Source organism: Humulus lupulus, chromosome 2, assembly GCF_963169125.1.
Source record: "Humulus lupulus chromosome 2, drHumLupu1.1, whole genome shotgun sequence".
Lineage (NCBI taxonomy): Eukaryota > Viridiplantae > Streptophyta > Magnoliopsida > Rosales > Cannabaceae > Humulus > Humulus lupulus.
In genome coordinates this window covers 21,189,483-21,209,834 of record NC_084794.1, presented here as the reverse complement: position 1 = coordinate 21,209,834, position 20,352 = coordinate 21,189,483, and the positions used below count along the sequence as shown (strand labels likewise).

The 20,352-nt window shown below is 33.3% G+C and overlaps 2 protein-coding genes and 2 long non-coding RNA genes across 6 annotated transcripts; 1 reads left to right on the top strand and 3 right to left on the bottom strand.

Annotated features, from left to right (window-relative positions):
* Window positions 1-51: 51 nt before the first annotated feature.
* On the bottom strand, window positions 52-1,243 carry LOC133815898 (uncharacterized). The gene is made up of 3 exons (XR_009884891.1): window positions 1,164-1,243; window positions 209-270; window positions 52-110 (listed from the first exon to the last, which is right to left on the bottom strand). It is a non-coding gene; the product is annotated as an uncharacterized LOC133815898 (long non-coding RNA).
* Window positions 1,244-4,669: 3,426 nt separating this feature from the next.
* LOC133815896 (mediator of RNA polymerase II transcription subunit 15a-like) lies at window positions 4,670-7,144 on the bottom strand. 3 transcript variants are annotated; one of them, XM_062248666.1, is made up of 5 exons: window positions 7,065-7,144; window positions 6,397-6,720; window positions 5,932-6,123; window positions 5,761-5,849; window positions 4,670-4,814 (listed from the first exon to the last, which is right to left on the bottom strand). In XM_062248666.1, the coding sequence occupies exons 1-5, from the start codon at window positions 7,128-7,130 to the stop codon at window positions 4,739-4,741; spliced, it is 747 nt and encodes a 248-aa protein (XP_062104650.1). In that variant the 5' UTR covers window positions 7,131-7,144; the 3' UTR covers window positions 4,670-4,738. The 3 variants fall into 3 exon arrangements, with proteins under 3 accessions (XP_062104650.1, XP_062104652.1, XP_062104651.1); XM_062248668.1 differs by lacking the exon at window positions 4,670-4,814 and adding an exon at window positions 5,238-5,467; XM_062248667.1 differs by lacking the exon at window positions 4,670-4,814 and adding an exon at window positions 5,238-5,433.
* A 234-nt stretch (window positions 7,145-7,378) lies between these two features.
* LOC133815895 (uncharacterized) lies at window positions 7,379-9,247 on the bottom strand. Its single transcript, XR_009884890.1, has 3 exons — window positions 8,923-9,247; window positions 7,552-7,714; window positions 7,379-7,452 (listed from the first exon to the last, which is right to left on the bottom strand). It is a non-coding gene; the product is annotated as an uncharacterized LOC133815895 (long non-coding RNA).
* A 4,673-nt stretch (window positions 9,248-13,920) lies between these two features.
* LOC133814017 (late embryogenesis abundant protein At1g64065-like) lies at window positions 13,921-14,550 on the top strand. Its single transcript, XM_062247039.1, has one exon. The coding sequence runs from the start codon at window positions 13,921-13,923 to the stop codon at window positions 14,548-14,550; it is 630 nt and encodes a 209-aa protein (XP_062103023.1).
* The last annotated feature ends 5,802 nt before the right edge of the window (window positions 14,551-20,352 follow it).

The window sequence follows — 20,352 nt, the reverse complement described above, 5'->3', positions numbered from 1 at the left end:
AAGAACATTAACATAACATATTGCCCAATATAATATTAGAAAAGGCGTAGTACCTCACAGTTAAAACTACACAGTACATTCCTCCAAACTCTTGACCATAAATGTTTCTTCTGCAAATTTCCAAAGCAAAAGACATCATAAATTAAGATTCTTTGCTTGCCAATACATTATCACATAAATCACAAACTAATAGGCTAACTTTGCTTACCCATACACCATAACAGGAATCAAATCACGACCAGATCTTGCTACAATAGGATCAAAACACTCCTGTGCATTACAAATCAGAAAATTAGATGCTATTTGTGAGAGCCTATGGAAATTACAGAAACTCATGACACATACAACATATTTTTCTCCCCCAAAAATTAATCCCCGCTGTCTAAATGGGTAATGTCGTAAATATGTAAAAAGGATAAGTTAAACAAAAAAAATACACATCTAATTAACACTTAAATTGATAACTCCAACAAACATTCAGGAAAAAAAGAAGAAGAAAGCAGAAATTGCTGCCAAATTCAATTAAAAAACAGTATCTTATTTTTTAATAAACTATTTTCAATCAATATATGTATATATTTAAATATATGTGTGTGTGTGTGTAAGCTTGAAATATAATTATATATGTGGTGGAGAGCACTCAAGAGCCATCCACCATAAAGATAACATGAACATAATTCTTAAATGTTGTAAAAAAATTGTACTATTGAAGAACCCACTGTGTCACATGAAATATAAATCAGTTTTACAGTCATTAGGAGAAAAGTATCCAGTACATATTTAAAATAAAAAAACATCACTTAAATGATAAAAATAAATATGACAAACTATTTTCATCACCGAAACATGATTCTTAAGCTATTTCTTAATAGTTCTCCTACTTATTTTAGACAAACTTATCACATAGTTTCGCATCCATCAAAAAGCAACCACCAAATAATTTTTTCTTCAAAAAAAGGATCATTCAAACAAAAAAGTAATAGATTGAAGTCATATAAAGGATAAAGTACATTAATAAAACCAGAGTTTGCAAGCAGAAGCAACTAATGTCAAATGCAAACTAAAATCTTTGAATAGACTCCCAATCTTCAAAACTTAGTATCATCGCTACCCTTTAAATAAGCATGGAAATGAGTAGAATTTCTGGTACAATAATAACTTACCCGGAAAATAGCAGCAGACCTTGACAAAAATGGCAGATGTATGGATATCGCATGTAATATGGACATTCTTTCTCACCCTGCAATATAAACCACATAAGATGACCACAAGCAACTATTGCAGCTTTTATATGTTGAAAGGTTAAAATATAGACAGAAAAATGATGTTATACCACTCAAATTGGAAGATCAACAAAGTTAAACTCTAGAACTGGTGCTAATGGTGTTGCATAAGTCTTTCCTCTAGTGAGGTTATATTTACACGCTTTTCCAAATTTACATCCCCTAACCTCAAATAATACTGCAAGAAGCTCAAGATTTTATAGCACAGCACACCGAAAGTTTAAATCCATAAATAGGATAAAAAAACTGAAACTAAAATAATCTCAAACCCATAAAACATAATCACAAACAAGATCAAATGTCAAATCCAAAAATATACTCAGGAAACTATATAGTCAGATATTTGAAAACAACAAATATACCAAGATATTTATATTAAAAGGGCATGGCCTAACCAAGTCAAGTAATAATAATATCAAACTCTATAACTAACACTCTATAACAAAGCAGCAATAATTTTTTCAAGCAACTAAATTGTGATTGAGGCTAAATGTGTTACAGTTGAGAACAACAACAAAAGGCTAGCTACTATAGATTGGAAAAGAAAACGCTACTAGCAAGAACCACCCCACTGTGGCATTGTGCTTGTTTCACGTTGAGCAGGTTTTCCAGATAAAGGGTTGTGGTTTTAACTTGAAAATAAGTGATAGAAGTCAAGGGATTTGAATTCTGAAGGCACTCAGAAAAAAATAAATGCAAAATCATTTCTAAAATAATGATAATAAACTAACGTGTCTTGTTATTGAACAACTAATTCAAAACTTTTGCATGCAACTTGTAAAGTTACAAAATGCAAGTCTCTCCCGTAGGTCATCAAAAAGAAACTATGGGCATATGAATTACGCATACCCAAGACTTTGCTTTTGAGAGTGGAGGCTCCCCTGTTCCAGTCGGAGTAAAATCATCCAACTCAGTTTCAGAAAGGGGAACACTCTCACCAGTTACATGATTACATCCAAGAAAATAACATGAATAGATTCACCTAAAGAACGACATGTTTGATGCAAGTAAAGCATATATTATCTATAGGACCTAGAGTTGTTTGAGCCAACCAATGAACATAAACTTCAGTTTATTGACAAACCACCCGTTACATAACTGCGTCAGTAAATTATCTTTAATAATCACATGTAATAAGCCCTCCAAATGTTCAAAATTTCATAACTGTTTTTTACTAACAAAGATGTTGCACCAAAATGTAGCCCAACCATGCAATTCTTATTCTAAACAGCTTAAAGATGTTGCACCTAAAATTGTTAGCCTAAATATAGAGAGATAATCGAAAGCTCCATCTAGTTAAATTCAGATTCCAGACTTCTAACCCCAAAACTAATAGCCTAAACATAGAAATACAATCGGTCTACTTAAATTCACAATGCACAAATCTAAGCCTAAAGAAAACCAGTCCTCATTCTTTTAATTTAAGTTAATTTTGGTTAGAACTTAGATGACAAAGGATCAAATCTATTGAGCAAAAAGAGAGCAATATTTAAAAAATAAATAAAAAATTGCTATGTCAAAGCCATTGTCTCTACCATTAAACAAAGTACTTTGAAAGACTATCGTTGATATCCTAAAAGATTTACATAATCAAGGTGGCACCTTCACACTAACACATATATGAAAAAAATATATAATATATTTGTTTGGTCTCTAAGTAGTGTCCACTTCTATGACAAAGACAAAGACAAATCACAAGATAATATATAGACACAAATGAGAATCAATTTCTAAGATATTTGATTATTGATCCATATATATAATTAATACCAATTAGTTTTATGTGGATTGACCTTAAATTAAACCACATAAAAGAGTTTCAAAGAAATAGAAGGATCAACACTAATGTTTAAACATAAAACTAGAGAAACATATCCCGTTTTCATCTGCATAGGGAAAATAAACAGAAGTTAAATTAAGCAGGCATACAGAAAATAAATGCAGCATAACAAAACCCAAGAAAATAGAGAGTAAGAACAAGGGCATCAACTGTATCAATAACAGTGTATGTGGTAAAACCAAATATTAATTTTCACATTACAACATTAAGCAATTTATCAAAATAACATATTAAAATTGTAATAATGTGTAAAATTGCAGCTTTATAACAACAATCCAAACAACCAACCATTATTTTGGCATTCTAGAATCTGAAATACACATATTTAATTCCTTCCAAAACTATCTCTTAACTAAGTAAACAACCAGTGAATCTAACACCCAAACTAACACAGAATGGAACGAATTCGTAAACTCTCACCAAAATTTTCTGAAAAATAATTATGACTGACCCACAAAGCAGATTATAAAAAGAATTATGATTTTTAAATTAGAAAACATTAATTATTTATTAATCTTTCTAGCGTTTTATCCCATATCAATGCACAAATCTTATGATTTTTAAAGGGACAAACAAAAAAAGATTCAGTGTTGTAAATACCATACATATAAGTTTCTGATTCTTGAAGCAAATGAAGTAACTATATCTCAATCATTCATCCAACTATGAAACAAAAAAATAATAAGAAAATGAATACCAATTTTCTGTTGATTAAAACATACATATTTATTCTTATCAAATAAAGCTAATATATAAAAAACAAAGATATTGAGATTTGATTGTAAAATTAACCAAATCAAGCTCTCTAAAATAAAACAACAGAAGAAAGAATACTGATTTCTCTTTTTTTCTTTCTCCATATCTCTCTGTCACTCTAATTTATATGGGTTTATAAGTTTTAGATATTAAATAAAAGCAAGCAAGAAAAAGTTGAGTATATATATATTCATATCTATTATAATACTTTTCCATTAGTCTTATGTTCATCTGTTGTTAAAAGTGGCTTTTGTTACAAGAAGAAGACTGAAAGGAACAAAGAAATAAATTTAGACAAAAGAAGGAGGTTATATAATATTGAACAACAAATCCAAGAAAAAAGTTTTAAGCAGTAGACACTTGAAACATATTTATTAAGTGCAGTACAAATAAGAGCAAAAATGAAGGAAGCTATTCTAAAATACTGAGGAAAATTACCTGTTGTTTGAGCCATTCATTGTAAAGTTGTTGCCAACCAAGTTACTGCAAAAAAAAATGACAGTTTTTTTTAGACAGAAAGAGTTAACCAAATGGTACAAGCATGTTAACCCAAGAGAGAAAACTAAAGATGTATTACAGATAAGAGAGTGAGCTAATGTTGAAAAGAGAGTCTGGAATCTGTCCATTTAACTTGTTAAAGCTCAAATCTCTGCAAAATTCTCTACCAATAATACAATAATATCTATTACTGATGTATTATTTCTGTCCTATTATATTTTACAATTCTCTACCAATAATACATCAGTAATAGATATTATTGTAGATTCTCATCTTCCTGTTCTGAAATATGGTGACTAAATCAACCATCATATTCAATAGAAAAGTTAGGATAACCACCTCATGATTATGTAGTAAAGCTTTAGCTTACCATCTTAATAATGTGTCTAAGGTTTTTGCTGGCTCTCTGCTGCGGATAGTTCGTCTTCCAAAGCTCCCTATATATAGAAAATTTACAGTTACAGAGCACAAGTATTAAAAATAAAGGTTGAAAATTTTAATGAAAGCCCAAGAGCCTAATTAGTCTCACTAGGAGTCCTAATCCTGATGCTAACTAATTAGACTCCTTAACTACATATAAAACTATCTTGAGTGGTCTTATGAAGTAATGCATTGACTATGCAGTCAGTAGACACAATTTAACCATGTAAGAGAATTAACTAAAAACTATCAGAAACAATATGAATAAAAGCAGTATAAACTCCAGCTAAGAAATTGATTTTTATCGGATTAAATTATGAAAATTCATTAACAAGATATGAATCAAATACTGCATTAATAAATGGAAATTCACATAAATATAAGTTCAGAGGTAATAAAATTAACTTCAATTACATAAGAGATCAATAACCTAGAAAAAAAAACCATATTAAGCAATTATGGTGACTAAAACCGAAATTATATTGATACCCAGATGAAACGTTTCCAAGAAAAATTCAAAATCGAAACTTTGAATCAAATTATTGCTTTTCGCTCACACAACTAACTACTGTGGCGAATTCCTGTCAAAATTAGTTGAGATACCGACATTATGCACCCGTAGACGGTATGTTTTTCCTGTTCAAGACAAAGTTACAATGAGATTGACAGCCTACCTTCATAAATCAATTTAACAATCATAACTAAACCTTACATAGCCAAAAAGAAAAACGAAAAAAGAGGCATACTATTTTCATTTATATTCAAAGAATTGAGCTTTGAGAAGTTTCATTTTCATTTATATTCAGCCAAATTGGAATATGAAAGTTCTTATGTCACAAATAGCTTTTCAAACTACATTTTTCTGAACAAAAAGTTCTCCAAGAGATACACATCAACTATCACAACATCAACTGAAAACTTTTCCGTGTTATTTGAGAGGATTTGGTGTGATTTTTCCCTTACCTGACTTCCACTGGAAATACGTCCAATAGTATTGGGGAACAGTTGGGATAATTTGTGGGGACAAGCAACCTTAATGGTTGTATTGGAGACTGCAAAACATTAAAAGAACAGTCAACGCATAAAATACTACATATGGGGGATAAAATCCCTTCATAATTCTTGAGAACCCACCATCTGTGCTGAAGCATATTGCAATTTCATGTTTGGACTGAGTGCCACGGCGCTGAAAGAGCACTTGACAATGGTCCCTTCATCTCCTTCAGCAGCAACTGCTACAACACTTGATTCCTCACTAATATCAATAACAGTGTCAATAAGACACTGATTTATTTCCCTAATTTCATCTTTAAGAGCATGAATTGCCTACAACAAGACCACCATAGTCACTTCACAGGTATACGTTTCTGAATGGATATGATAAAATGAACTCTCAGCACAGCACACTCATAATAAGCATATCTTTATGTGTCTCATTATATGCTATTAGAAAGTCACCAAAATCACTTCCACTATCAGTCAAGTGACTAAATCAGATCTAAGATTGAGCTGAATGTCAAACATGGATCTTTGAAGCTAGAACCATGTTCAAAATAGGTCCTATTCATACAAACATCCATTTCAGCGAAAGACAAATACCTCTAACTTACACCTCTTGATACCAGATGTTGCAGTTGACTCTAGTTCTGATATTTCTGAATCATTAATACTACTGGTTGATGATATGACATTTAAGGGCATGGCACTAGTGTAGCGCTTCATTTTCCTTGTCCCGTTAGTTCCATCGTGGCTCGTGAAATTTCTTACCTGTAAATGACAGTTTGTCATAGCAACTAAATCCTCACCAACTGCAGCTCTAGATCCATTACCAGGAGCTGATCCTGCAAACCTATCAACCATGTTGACAACAGAGCCAATGTCCCTGACAGAAGCACTCAATGCCTTAGGTGACATAGATTTTACCTAGAAACCAGAGATTATTATAAATCATTACCAACAACAAATGAGGAACCACAAAAAATGAATACATTATCAAGTGAAAGGAAAAAGCAATGACTAACTGCTTTCATTAAACGATCGAGTGGCTGTTCTGTAATACTTGACTTGCCAAAAACAGATATTGAAGTGTTTCCTTGAGTGCCATCAGGACCAATAAACTCTGCAAGCAAAGGGGAGGCTGATATTCCTGGGGTGCCAATTTCTTTCCCAATTCTTCTTTTATACTATGGGTTTTCATTTATTTGTTTATTTTAATTAAATTTCATATATTTTTTAACAGATCCTTGTAAGTAAAAATGAGAATGTACCTGCTGTAATTTGCCAGCAATTTTTTGATACAATTCATGAAGTTCAGGTAAGTACAATTCCTTCATTGTTTTGATATGCCGACAAATGGATCAGTCAGCTACATAGTATATGCTTTTATGAAATATAATAACAACCATAATTTCTGTCATTCACATAATGTCTTCATTGTTTTTTTATCCTCCCAATCAGATATTTATAGTTTATTACTACATGTGTGTTTCACATTCTTGGTCATCCACAATTATCTTAATTACTTCCATAACAGCTACAAAATCCTAGCTTGATAGGTGGAATTAGTTTGATGAACAAGTCATATTACCTTCTGGTAAACCTCTTCTTGCCAATAAACTCCACTCGCATGTCCAGTTGCAGCTGAATCGACAGATGCTACAAAAGGATGTTCACATAGTATCATATGAGAAATGCAAAATTGCTAATTATAGAAACCTTTAAAACAATGCAAAACTATACAAGGCAACAACATACTTGATGATGTCTCTAGAGAAGGTCTCTGTGGTTGATATAACTACAGCAAAATTCTGAACATTCTGAGATAGTAGTTGTTGTCGAGTTTGGCCCTGATTAGATGACAATGGCATTATAAGTGATTTCCCTTGATTGTGTACTTGAGGTGGCATGACAACAGATCCTGTCCAAGCAAAACTTTCATTAAGTATAATTTGAAATAATGAGCATTTATGTTCCCCTATTACATCCCTACCAATGCAGATGTAAAAAAATTATATTTTTCTGATAGCTGCCCAAACGAGAATGAGTCACGATCCTCTAAATACCAAATTAAGCTCCTAAGAGCTGTAATATGACTGCATACATAACTACTCCACATGCCAAAGTAAAGCAAAAGAAAAATGACAAAATTTATCTCAAAAGTTGACCACAAAATTCCGAATCATCACAAATCAAAATTTACTTTCCCAAACACCTCAAATAAAGTCCCAGAAAATAACATCAAGTATATTTAAAAAAATAAAAAATTAAAGAGCACAAAGCAAAATGGAAAATCTAAAATCCCATAAGCTACTATCCAAGCAACACCATCATTTCTCAAATTTGACCATCCCACAATTTTTCGAAACTCTTACGACTTCATATTGAAATCTCTTCTCGGCCATACAAGAAAGATCAACGATGAGGTATGAAAGTAGCTCACATATTTATTGAGGTATCAGTACATAAACTCATATAAGGAAAACTTAACTATAAACGCGAGCTCCCAAAATGGAGCTGGCAATAATAAAAATTTTGAGCCTTCCCAAAATGAAGAGAGCAATAAACCCAAATTTTATGGATATCTTTGATCATGAATTGATTTGAGGGAGAGAAAGAAACTAAGCTTTCCCTAAAGCCAATTTTGACACAAAAATGGGACAAATTACAGAAAAATGAAAATAAACTAAGAGAAAGAAAAATCCATAGCCAACCTGATTTGCAAAGGGGAGAAGAAAAAAATTCTGAGTAGAGCAGCGTCGAGATGGACGCTGACAAATGACGAACGAGGGGACAAAGAAGGCTGGTGAGGGTCGTGAGATGGATTTGATTTCGGGGAAAATTAATATGAAGATTTCTAACCCGAATTTCATAAATCAATTCCCAAATTATGCATGTTAATATAAAAAGTTAATAATAATAATAATAAAAAACCCAAAAATCAAAATCAAAATCCCAGATAAGTATTTAAGTGCATGAAAATCTACTCAAACATCTCAGCTTGGAAAAGAAAAAGGGTCGTATATATTGTTGAGAGAGTAGAAGCAACCTCTAACGATATTGAACTTGAAAATGTCGAACTTGAAAATGGGTATTCATACACATTTACACGAAGAGAGGAAAACGTACCTGGGTAAGCTTAATCGTCCTCCTCTTGGGCCGATTGGTCGAGAAACGAAGAGAGAGAGAGAGGGGGTAAACACAGAGAAACAAGAGAGAGAGAGAGAGGAATCGGGGACCGATTGGGACCGTGTGAAAATGGGTTTTTTTCTTCTTCTTTTTTTTGGTCAATTGGGACCGTGTGAAAAATTTTGGGGGGCTGGGGAAAATTAGGCGCCAAATTGCAATAAGTCCCGCCTATATACATATACACTTATATATATTATAATACTTTTTTAAAAGTGTTAAATTTTTGTGTTATGGAAATGAGTTTTTGTTGTAGTGTTATGTTTTATTATCTTACATTTGGAAGACTATGAATATTGTTAAATTTGTTTTATTATTTAATTAATAAATTGGTTTTATTATTTAATTAAATAAGTTGGTTTTATTTATTTATTTAATTAATATTTAATATTTTATTAAATAAATTATAATTAAATATATATATTTTAAATTGTATACCTACAGCGATGACATGTCGTCGTCGTAGGGTGAACGCTGAACATGAAAATCTTAGTTTTCGTGACACTACAACAATGCCATGTCGTCGCTGAAGGCATATAAACCCACACACTCTTTAGCGACGACATGGCGTCGCTGTAAATGGAGTGGTCGATGGACCTATAGCGACCACATGTTGTCGCTGTAGAAGTTTTTTTAAATTCAAATTTTCAAATCTTGCACTACCAACAGCGACGACATGTCGTCGCAATATCCCAGTCTAACCGAAAAAAAAGATTTCCTACTGCGACTGACATGTCGTCGCTGTAGTAAAACACTACTGCGATGACTACATTTTGTCATCGTCGTAGATTGCTACACATACGGACCTACAATGACGCCATTGTTGCGACGACATGTCGTCCCTATATACCTACAACGATGACTTCTTGATCTATTATCGTTGTTGTAGAGCCTTTTTCTTGCAGTGGTATAAGGAATCTCCGAGTCTTTTGGGATCCTTCATTGTGCGTCATATTCAGGCTTCCACGAGCTGAACACTTCCCTCGAGCTGAGTGTCAAAGAGCTAACAGAACTTCCTACGTGCCAAGTTCAGAGCATCTAGAAGGCGATCTAGCCATCACGCATCTCGAACTAGGTTATTAGCTTAAGAGGCGACCTTGTGATGATCTGGTTGTCGTACTGCCAAGTTTGACTCGAACTACTCACACCAGAGTCAGCTAGATGTTCTACTTGCTCGTTCTTTTCATGCACTTATCTGTCAATTATACCCCAAAACTGAATGATTAAGTGCGTGTTTATTTTGAGGTACAACAACTATAATAAATTAATTTGTCTTTATGTAACACAAATGAATTAATACAACTTTGGCAACTATAATAAACTAATTTTGTAATACTATGCCACGTACGTCTTTTGTGTCTATATATACTATATTCGAATTTCGGGGTGGAAATCGACGTAGAAAAAGTCAATAAGTCAAAATGTATATATGTTTGTTAATTTATTGGGACCCTGGATATGCACCTATTTAAAATTAAACTCAAAAATATCATCCCGAATTTCTTTAATAAAACGTGAAAAACATAAAATTATCAATATTTCAAACCACTAATCTATTTTATTTTAATATGTGTGAATGCAATATATATGATAAAGATCCAACACATGCACCACCCTTGATATTTTATTTATCCCAAAGTACTAAGCAGGTTCCTCCACTGAAGATTAAAGTTTTTTTTTTTACTTAAAGAGCATTGTTGATTCATAAAAATGGTTAAGTACATTAGTAAAAATACAAGGCGAAATAATCTCATTATGAGTCATAAATGCAAACTAGGCAAAAGCAAAACATCCACTAGCTAATTATTTCTTTATACTTTTTGTGCAGCATTCTAAGTAGTTTAACTATATGGTATAACTTTCTTAATTAACGTCAAATTTACCCAAATGCATGCCATCGTACCCCTAGCTAATTATGACTTTTATATATAGGACCAAAATATCTATATAAAAGAAATGTGAATAATCACTACAAAAGAAGTTATATACAGTATTTTCTAATCAAAATTAATGGAAATTTAGTCACAAATTGTTTAATTAATATATATAAAGTTTTTTTTGGCGAATAATATATTTTCACCCTACTGTAACTAGTTACTTATTGGAGATTTTGACAATCAATCCAAAGTTCAATAACCGATGAAAACTCAAAGTTACAACTTTTCTCGTTCCACGACCTAGCTAGTCTTGGGAATAAATTTTCAAACAAATTAGAAAGTGATCAAAACACCCATAATTTTCAAGGGTCTTAATTTCACCATTCGAATCATCTCTTTAACTTGAGTCTACATCATTATTATTATTATTATTATTATTATTATTATTATATAACCCCACGCCAATATCGTCCAAAACGCCTACATTGACAAATATCACAGCGACCCCAAAAATATATTTTTCCACACGAACACATTATTTTATTTTAACTTTATAACTTTTACACCCCAAAGATGTTCCCCATCAATCTCTATATACACATACTGTTATACATACGTACCGAAACAACTCCTAAAGAAATATCACCAAAAACATCACTTATCATCATTAATAACATCTCTCTCTTTATCAAATTATAAGAAAGTGATCAATAAATTAAAAGGTCTCATATATATTAAGACAAGAATTAATACTACGCATACGATCAAACTCATCAAGCCATGTTGGAATCGGAGAGATTTAAGACATCTCAAAACGCAAAATGCTACGTATACTTCTTGGCCTTTATAGTTTTTCAAGTGGCAGTCATTCTCATATTCTCACTAACCGTTATGCGAGTGAAAACTCCAACCTGACCTGAGGCTGAGATCCGTACATGTCCACAGCCTCAACTACTTCAACGACAACACAACCAATCCCCACTTTGACATGACTCTCATCGCCGAAATCGCTGTTCGGAACAAGACTTCGGCCACTTTGGATTCGATAACGCCACCGCCAACGTCACCTTCGGCGGTGTTAGGGTTGGAGACGGAGAAATCGTTAAGGGGCGCGCAAGGGCAAGGAGTACTAAGAGAATGAACGTCACCATCGAAGTGAGCTCGAATGAGCGAGCAGTGCCGCAGAGTACGCCGAAGCTGAGCGGCGATATTCGGTCCGGGAACCTGACCCTGACGAGTGTTGCTGAGTTGACATAGCCACTATGTCTGTTCGTGATCTTCACTGTCAATGATGTCGTTTTTTGGTTAATGTTCGTCGTTTTTTGTACATTTGATTTATTTGTTTGTTACACTTTCACGTTTTAAGAGAGATTTATCATCATGTTTATTTTTTAATCTGTATTAGACTTTATCAAATTAATTAAAAAATTGGATCTTTAATTTTTAATTTTTTCTTAAATAAATATTCACGGAATATTATTAATTGATATCGCGTACCGTTTTCATGTAAGTCCATATTAACCTCCTTTTTGTCAAAAAGTTACTTTAACCTACTAATTTATGTAAAAATTTGAGGAATATCTTGCGATTGTTTTATTTTTAGACGAAAAATAATAAAATTAGTTGACTTACATATAGTAATATATTTATATAATTAATTGTATTTTTTTGTTGGAAATATTCATCATTAGTTAAATTTTTTTAAATGTAATGAAAAGAGAAAAGTAATTTTATTACTAAATGTACGTAGTTTGTATGATTGTAATTATTTTTAGTTCAAAACAAAATGCGAATTACATAATAAGAAAGATAAAATAAGTTAAAAGTGAATTTCTGAGCTCATCTACACCACAAATTATTTACGCATGCAACATTATTAATTACTATAGCATGTAACTTTTGAATATTTATATATAAATATTATGAGTAGCAAAATAAAAAATTGTGAAACTACTCCAGTTATACATCATTAATTTGTAATATTTTAGTCTAATTAAAAAACTACCTAATTGTTGCCACAAAAAATAATACATATTTGTTATTTTAATTTGACATTTGTATTAAATTATTTCCCCGCGATACATGTGCACATGATTGGTTATACAGTAAAAGAAATTGAACTGTGATATATGCTAATTAAGACAATGCTTTAGAATACTTGGAGAGAACCAAACGTATTCTTATTATCTTTTTTAAGTCTATCTGAATAGTTTAAGATCATGTTATTTTGATTTTGAATTATACACTTTTTTTTAATCAGGTACATTTGTTTAATAAATAAATAAATAGATGAAATTCATGATACATGGGGGGGCAAGTTACGTAAATAATTATGAGGTGTCAAATCAATACGAGCATAAATTAATTATCTATTTCTAGTGGATTACACTAATATATATGTAGCAAACAAAAATAGAATTTAGTCATGTATATATTGAAATTTGAGAGTATAATACAAAAACATCGCCTCTAATTTATTTGTAGCTTTTCTAAATTGGACTTTATATGCTCCGTTTTATATATACCATAATAATGACCATTTTTCTACGCCACACTCTTTCTTCCCTTCTAGATTGTCAATATACTTCCACAAGGTCATGATCATTATGTCTTACATGTTAATTAATGTAATACATTTTTTCAATTGTAATAAAATATAGGCTCGATCCAATCTAATTAACGTGTGAATTCGATGGTTCTGTATATGCATATAAATATCTATCTATCTATTTATTTTATACCAATCAAATCAAAATAAAATAATTAAATAGAGACTGTCAAGGGCTGACCATCTAGAAGTCCAAATAAAAGTGAAAAAATAAAACATATACGCGTGTTGTGTAATTTCCCATTCCATTCCTTCCAACTCATCGTACGTTAAATCAAATAAATAGTATTACCACTCAAGACATTAGTATTATATATACTTGCATTCTCTTCTTCAATTTCCACAAACCAAGCTTATATCTCATCTTAGAGAAATAAATTATCAAGAAAAGACATCAAGAAAAAGCTTGAGAATATTGTAAACTTTTCAACAAAGAAAATTAGAAAAAGAGAGAATATGGCCGAGAAGATAAACCAGCAGCAGGCAAACGGGTACACAAGAAGTGACGAAGAATCGGGCACTTCACAATCCAAAGAGCTGAAACGCAAGAAGAGGATCAAATTGGCAATATATATTGCTATCTTTGCTGTGTTTCAGATAATCGTTATTACTGTTTTTGGAGCTGTTATTATGCGTGCTAAGTCTCCTAAGCTAAGGCTAAGCAATAGTATTGAGTTCCAAAAATTCAATGTCTCATCACCTTCTTTTGACATAACCTTTGCAACCCAAGTGAGGGTCAAGAATTCTAACTTTGGGCCCTACAATTTCGACAACACCACCGCCGTCTTCACCTACGGCGGCGCCACCGTAGGACAAGTTACTATTCCAAAGAGCAAGGCTGGAATAAAGTCCACTAAAAAGATCAACGTGATTGTGAGTCTGAATTCATCACAGTTGCCAAACAGTGCTTCTGATGATCTTAGTAGAGAGTTGGCCGCCGGGATGTTGACTTTCAGTGGCGCGGCGAGGATGAACGGAAAAGTTGAACTGATGTGGATCATGAAGAAGAAGAAGTCGGCCAACATGAATTGCACTGTTATTATTGATGTCAATGAAAAGAAGCTCCGATCTTTAGAATGCAAGTAAAGGTTTTGTTACTATATGCATGTATTGTAATTGTGCTGTTTAATTAAGTTAGCTAGCCTGATTAATTCGATGCTTGATATGTTTAATTACTATTCGTATATGTATTTGTTTTGTACATCCTTCATAATTTATTACTATTCTTTTTTACTTTAATCTTGAGGAATAATACAATTTACTTATTGGTGTTATTTTCATGATCTAATGTCATTGATCCTGTGTCATTTAGTTATTTCCTTTTTGTAGTACTATTAATACCACCACAATAATAAATATATATTTTTTGTATATAGTTAGAATTATAAAAATAATTATATATTACAATCATTATTTCCAAATTAATTTTCTATCTTTAAATATGTATTTTTTAATTATTGTGGTCATGGACATAGTCTAGAATACCACAAGCAGAAGCCTAATCAATTTTGTTACTGACGTGGTCGGTTGCGTTGAGACAGCCGGACTCAAAGATGACCTTAGCAAAGGTCCATGAAGAATAGCCTTTATGTCTCGGCAGTTAAGGGATCCAGAGCAGCGCAGCTTCAACGTGCTGAAACGCCGACGCCATCACGTGTCCTGTTTCATCCCCTATGATCACACCTAGACCAGTTCTGGTTCTAGCCTTATCAATAGCTGCATTCGTGTATACTTTGACTTTTACCAGCCGGGGGTAGGCCATTTATGTTGCGTAGAATTAGGGTGACAATTTTTTATACGATACCATGACACGACTCGAAAACGACACAAAATAAATGGGTTTGAGTGACACATTTAATTTTCGTGTCAACATATTTATTAAACGTGTCATTTTCGGGTCAACATGCTTAACTTGAAAATGACACGCTTAAAACACGTTTAAGATGATATAAACATTTTAATTTATTTATATTATGTTAATCGTGTCAATTTCGTGTCGTGTCATTACATATTTAATTGTGTATTAATTGTGTCAGTTTTATATTTGTGTCAAATGACAAATTTATTAAACGTGTTATCGTGTCGTGTCGTGTACGGATTTGGATTTCTAACATGAATAATAATCGTGTCGTGTACGGGTTTACTCTAATCGTGCCGTATCATAATCGTGTCGACACGATTATGACACGTTAACACGAATTGTCAGGCCTATGTAGAATGGGAAGTAGCATATACAGTCTTGGATTTTCGTTAGCCCAGCAGATGAGCTCACCAAGTCAATAGCTAGGCGCAGATTAGTGGTGTCCCTTTTTATTAGTAATAAAAAGTGATTAATATCCATCTATCTATCTAAATATATATAAATATTTTTTGATACACCACACAAATAGATAGCTTTGACAAAATTCAAAAGGTTTAAAACGACTCCCATACCATATCATCAATAATTTTGCAACAAAATGATCAAGTTCCATAGACCTTCAAAAGATTAATAATAATAATAAATTAAAAAAAAATCTCAAACGTATATTAAAACTTTCACTAGTATCAACTTTAAGAAAACCCGACCAATTCCTTTAGGGGGTGTTTGGTATGCGGGTTTGGTTTGATGGAAATGAAAATGTCAAATCTAACTCATGTTTGATAAATTTATTTTTAATGGCTTGTGTATTTGTGTTTTCAAGTGAGTTTCATTTTTTAGCTTGATTTAAGGGTAATCTTAACCCCTTTCAACACTTCTCTTAATCTAAATTCCTTCTAACTTTACTCTCACAAACTCAAACCTCATACCAAACACCCTAAGTGATCCATGTGTAGAAGCCTTTACAAGGTATTGTTAAATAAAATTCTTAAAAATCCACGTTTTATTATAGTAATATAAGACAAGTATTAAAATGATTTTATTTATATTTGTTTCATTAAAATATAAAGATTTGGTACGTTATATAGTTTTCAATTAAAAAATCAATTACATAATATATTTGCTAGCCTTCTTTATTTGATTTTAAATGAAGACAATCCATTCGAAACCATTTTAAGAAGCTATACTAGTTCGGTCATGGTGAGCGTGGCTAGGGGTGCTCATTCGATCTGAACCAACATTTTTGCCTCTAACCAATATAATCTAATTAAAGGTTGGATGTTGAAAATAAGCATCCAATCCAATCCAGTTTGGCTTCAAAATCCAATCCAATCTAATCCAATTATAATTGGTTTTTTTAATCATGTTTTTTTTATCTCTTAACTTAAATTTTAATATTAAAAAGATTAACAAGTAAAAAAGTATAAAAAATATCATACAAAAAACTAACGATATTTAGTATCCTACATTAAGACCTTAAAATTATCACATTAAGTCCTTAACATGATGTATTTACAAGTGAAATATTAAGCTTACACCACAACTATTAAAATTTAAAACCAGTAAGTCTTAAACTAATAACTAAACTACTAATATATATAGCATGAAAATAACTATTTCTTCTCATGGTAAAGCGTCTTCAATGACGCGAGACTTACGTAAGAGTTGGACTGAAGTTGGAAGGGGGCGATACCGACATAGTTGGTGAACTTCCTAAAGTATTCCTTCAAGGGCAGTAGTTCCCCAACTCGCATATGCTCACGACTCCAGGTCGCGAGCTTAACTTTTCTCTCCAAGTCGTCTTCACCTGGAGCAAAGCAACTCCTTTTGTCGGATCTGGTAGGCCGGCACACCAATTTTCCAAACAACTTTAATCCATGACAAGACAAAATGTCCGAACTCTATCTCATGGAGGTGACAGAACTCCAGTAGTCTTCGACCTCGAAGTAAGAACTCTCTGAGACCGGGGCAGAAGGGGCCTCAGGGAATATTTGATTGGTTGGTTGGGCTGAGGTACCCTCCATAAATGCCACGGTATTCCTACTTAGGATTCGAGGGGATCGGACGAGCCTCGGGGTCTGGGTCAGGATACATAGAAAACTGTAGTCTCTTTATTTTTCCTTCTTCGACCTCGTCAATCTGATGTCAGAAGTGTGCTCGAATTTCTTCATGATTGAGACACTTCTCGTGCTCCCGGATCAACTGCTGATTTCGGGTGAACAGAGATTCAACTCGAGGAGATGGTTGTTGGTAAGGGATTACAAGTTCGGGCCCCCACCAATTCTCTGAAAACTGTGGCATCTAACAAGAAAGAAAAAGGTAAGAGCCCATGACTTAGAAAGAATGGAGATAAGAAATTTTTTTAAGACATGAGCTCGAAGGCTTGAGACAAAGGGATTGAGTAAGGTTAGAAAAAATTAGAAAAATTGAAGAATTTGAAACTGAAGGCTCGAAATAAACAAGAAAACTCAAATGACCTAACCGAGCTAATAGAATTTCGGGGCGTCGAGAGTGTCCCCACGCACGAAGTGGGAAGTTAATTCTTAAAAATCTTGATTTTCAAGGGAAAGTGGGTAGTTACCCAAATAGGGATTCTTGTTGAAAAGTATGCATACAAACTCTATTTCAAAATCCTATTCCTTGCTCTATATGATACCCTCACGTAACCTTTTCAAATCCCAAAAGGAAAAAAAATACCATTTATTATGCAAAGTTGCCTAAAACACTCATTTTTTTACCATTTGTATACTAGTATGTTGGATCAAAATACAATCTATTCTATAAATTTTCAAGAACCAAATCAAGCACCAGCCGGAAAAAAGAAAAGGTTTTTCTATAAACCACAATAAGAAAAGATAAAAAACTTACATGTTGGAAGTTGATGGGAGAATCGAAGAGTCGACTGGTGGTATCGATGCAAAGAGATCCTCAGAAACTCATTTTTGAAAGGGGAATAAGTGGGATATTGAGGGATTCTTGAAATTTTCTTTCGTTTCTTCTCACAAAACATGCATGCTTTTTGAAAATCAGGGCAAAAGTGATGAATTGAGATGGAAGAGAGGGTTTATATAGGCTCATAAGGTGGTGAACTTCAAATAAATTTGAACCATGAAAAGGAAATTAAAAGAGATCTGATGGACCGCATTTAATCTTGAAGATTGGCAGAAAAAAGTAGAATGAGAAAAGACGTGTGCAGAAAGAGAGTTCTTGAGTACTCTCAATATGCAATCCTATAATGACACATGTCCGCATTCGAGTGTGGTAGGTGGGCACGTTTCTCAAAAGAGAAGTTCAAAAGTTTCCATCTCATAGGATTCGAACCAACACTTTTGAGGGGGAAAAATGTCACACCCAAATTTCGAGAATAAATAAACAGCCTCGAAAATGTAGGTTCATAAAGTGTAAGTTTAGGATTAACAAGTGTTAGCACTATACTTGTTGTAATGCCCCAAAATCCCTAATGTGGTTTAATGGTTGGATTAGTAGGCCAGGAGGGCCATAATTGATTTATTATGCCATTAAACTGTTATATGCATGTTTAATTATGTGAATTATATTATAATATGATGTTAAATGCATGCATGTGGGTCCACATTTCATGACAGGGGTATTTTGGTAATTTGACCCGTTGAGGGTGTAATTGTATATTTGTATGCATGTTGGTGATATATTGTTGATGCCACATTATAATGTGGATTTGTTCGAGCTATTCGGCATGAGACGATCTTTGAATATTAATTAACGGTTTAGTCATAATGGGATTAAGTTCGAGGCTCGGAGTGAGTCTCGGGATGATTAAATGATTAGAACGTTGTCAGGAGTATAAGGGTAACGGGATTTGAATTATTGGTATTTGAGAATATCGAGAATAGCGAGAATTGGAGAGCATTAATTATGATTAACGAAATAGGTTGGAAATGGCGATTTTACCCTTGGGGAGACTTTAGAAGCTTTAAATGACCTAGGGGCATTAAGGTCATTTGGCTTGGGTTATATATGTTTTTGGTTGGCTGTAGAAACATATTGAACAAAACAGAGCCCTCACTTCTTCTTCACGTACATCACCTTCTCTCTATCTTCCTTTGAAGTTTTTGGTCCCAAATTGAAGAATCAAGCTAGGAAATCAAAGCTTGGGGGTTATAGACTTAGTTCATCTATTGAGGAGGATTCAAACCAGCTTGAGGTAAGAAATTGTCCATGAATTTTAAGCTATACTCTGTTTTCTTTATAGTTTTCAGCTTATAGTTTTGATGTGGATAGTTGGAATCAATGGGTGTTTTTGTGTAAGATTGATTGGGTTTTGATGAGGGTATGATGTAGATGAAGTTTAGGGGTTGAATTGGGTGTTTTGGTAAGGTTTTGGATTGGTTTGGAAGGTTGGTTTCAAGGGGAATCGCAAGGAGGGAAAACAGAGGTGTTGTTGGTCTGAAGTTGGCGCAGCAGCGCCATTCCCAGCGCAGCAACGCTAGGCAGGGCATAGAGTTGGGCCTCTCTGACTTGGAAATAGCGCCTCAACGCCATTTAATAGGGCTACATCGCTGGTCCATTTTCCAGCAAGCCTATTTTAGGGCTCGGAATGACCTTTAAGGCTCGGGGTTTGGTTCCTTTGCCCCGTTTGAGTATATTAAGATTCCCGAGAGTGCGGGATTGATCCCGGGAGAGTGGTTTTAGATTGTGAACCATTTATTGATTTACTTTATTAATGGATTATAATTGGTTATGATTAGGTAACTGCTAAGGGGCCAAAAGGTTGATTGTTCTCAAGAGTCGTTCTTATTATATTTCTCGCTCGAACCAGAGGTAAGAAAACTGCACCCTGTGTATATGACATGCATGATTATTGTTGAGGCATGTTGGTTGATAAATGTGGACATTAATTGCATATTAAATGCTAGCGAATATTGTTTACTTGTATACGACACTGACCTAAGAGTCAGAAACAACATAGCGTCTTGAACGTAGGGCCGAATGAAGATTAGATCTAATTGATATCAGCGTTGAATGACTCTAAGGTATTAACGCTGGAC

Coding starts and splice junctions, on each gene's coding strand:
- LOC133815896 (XM_062248666.1), bottom strand. CDS start 7,130: ATGAAGGAATTGTACTTACCTGAACTTCATGAATTGTATCAAAAAATT. Junction 6,124..6,396: donor TCAAGAGGTGTAAGTTAGAG/GTATTTGTCTTT, acceptor GTCTTGTTGTAG/GCAATTCATGCTCTTAAAGA. Junction 5,850..5,931: donor AATATGCTTCAGCACAGATG/GTGGGTTCTCAA, acceptor AATGTTTTGCAG/TCTCCAATACAACCATTAAG.
- LOC133814017 (XM_062247039.1), top strand. CDS start 13,921: ATGGCCGAGAAGATAAACCAGCAGCAGGCAAACGGGTACACAAGAAGT.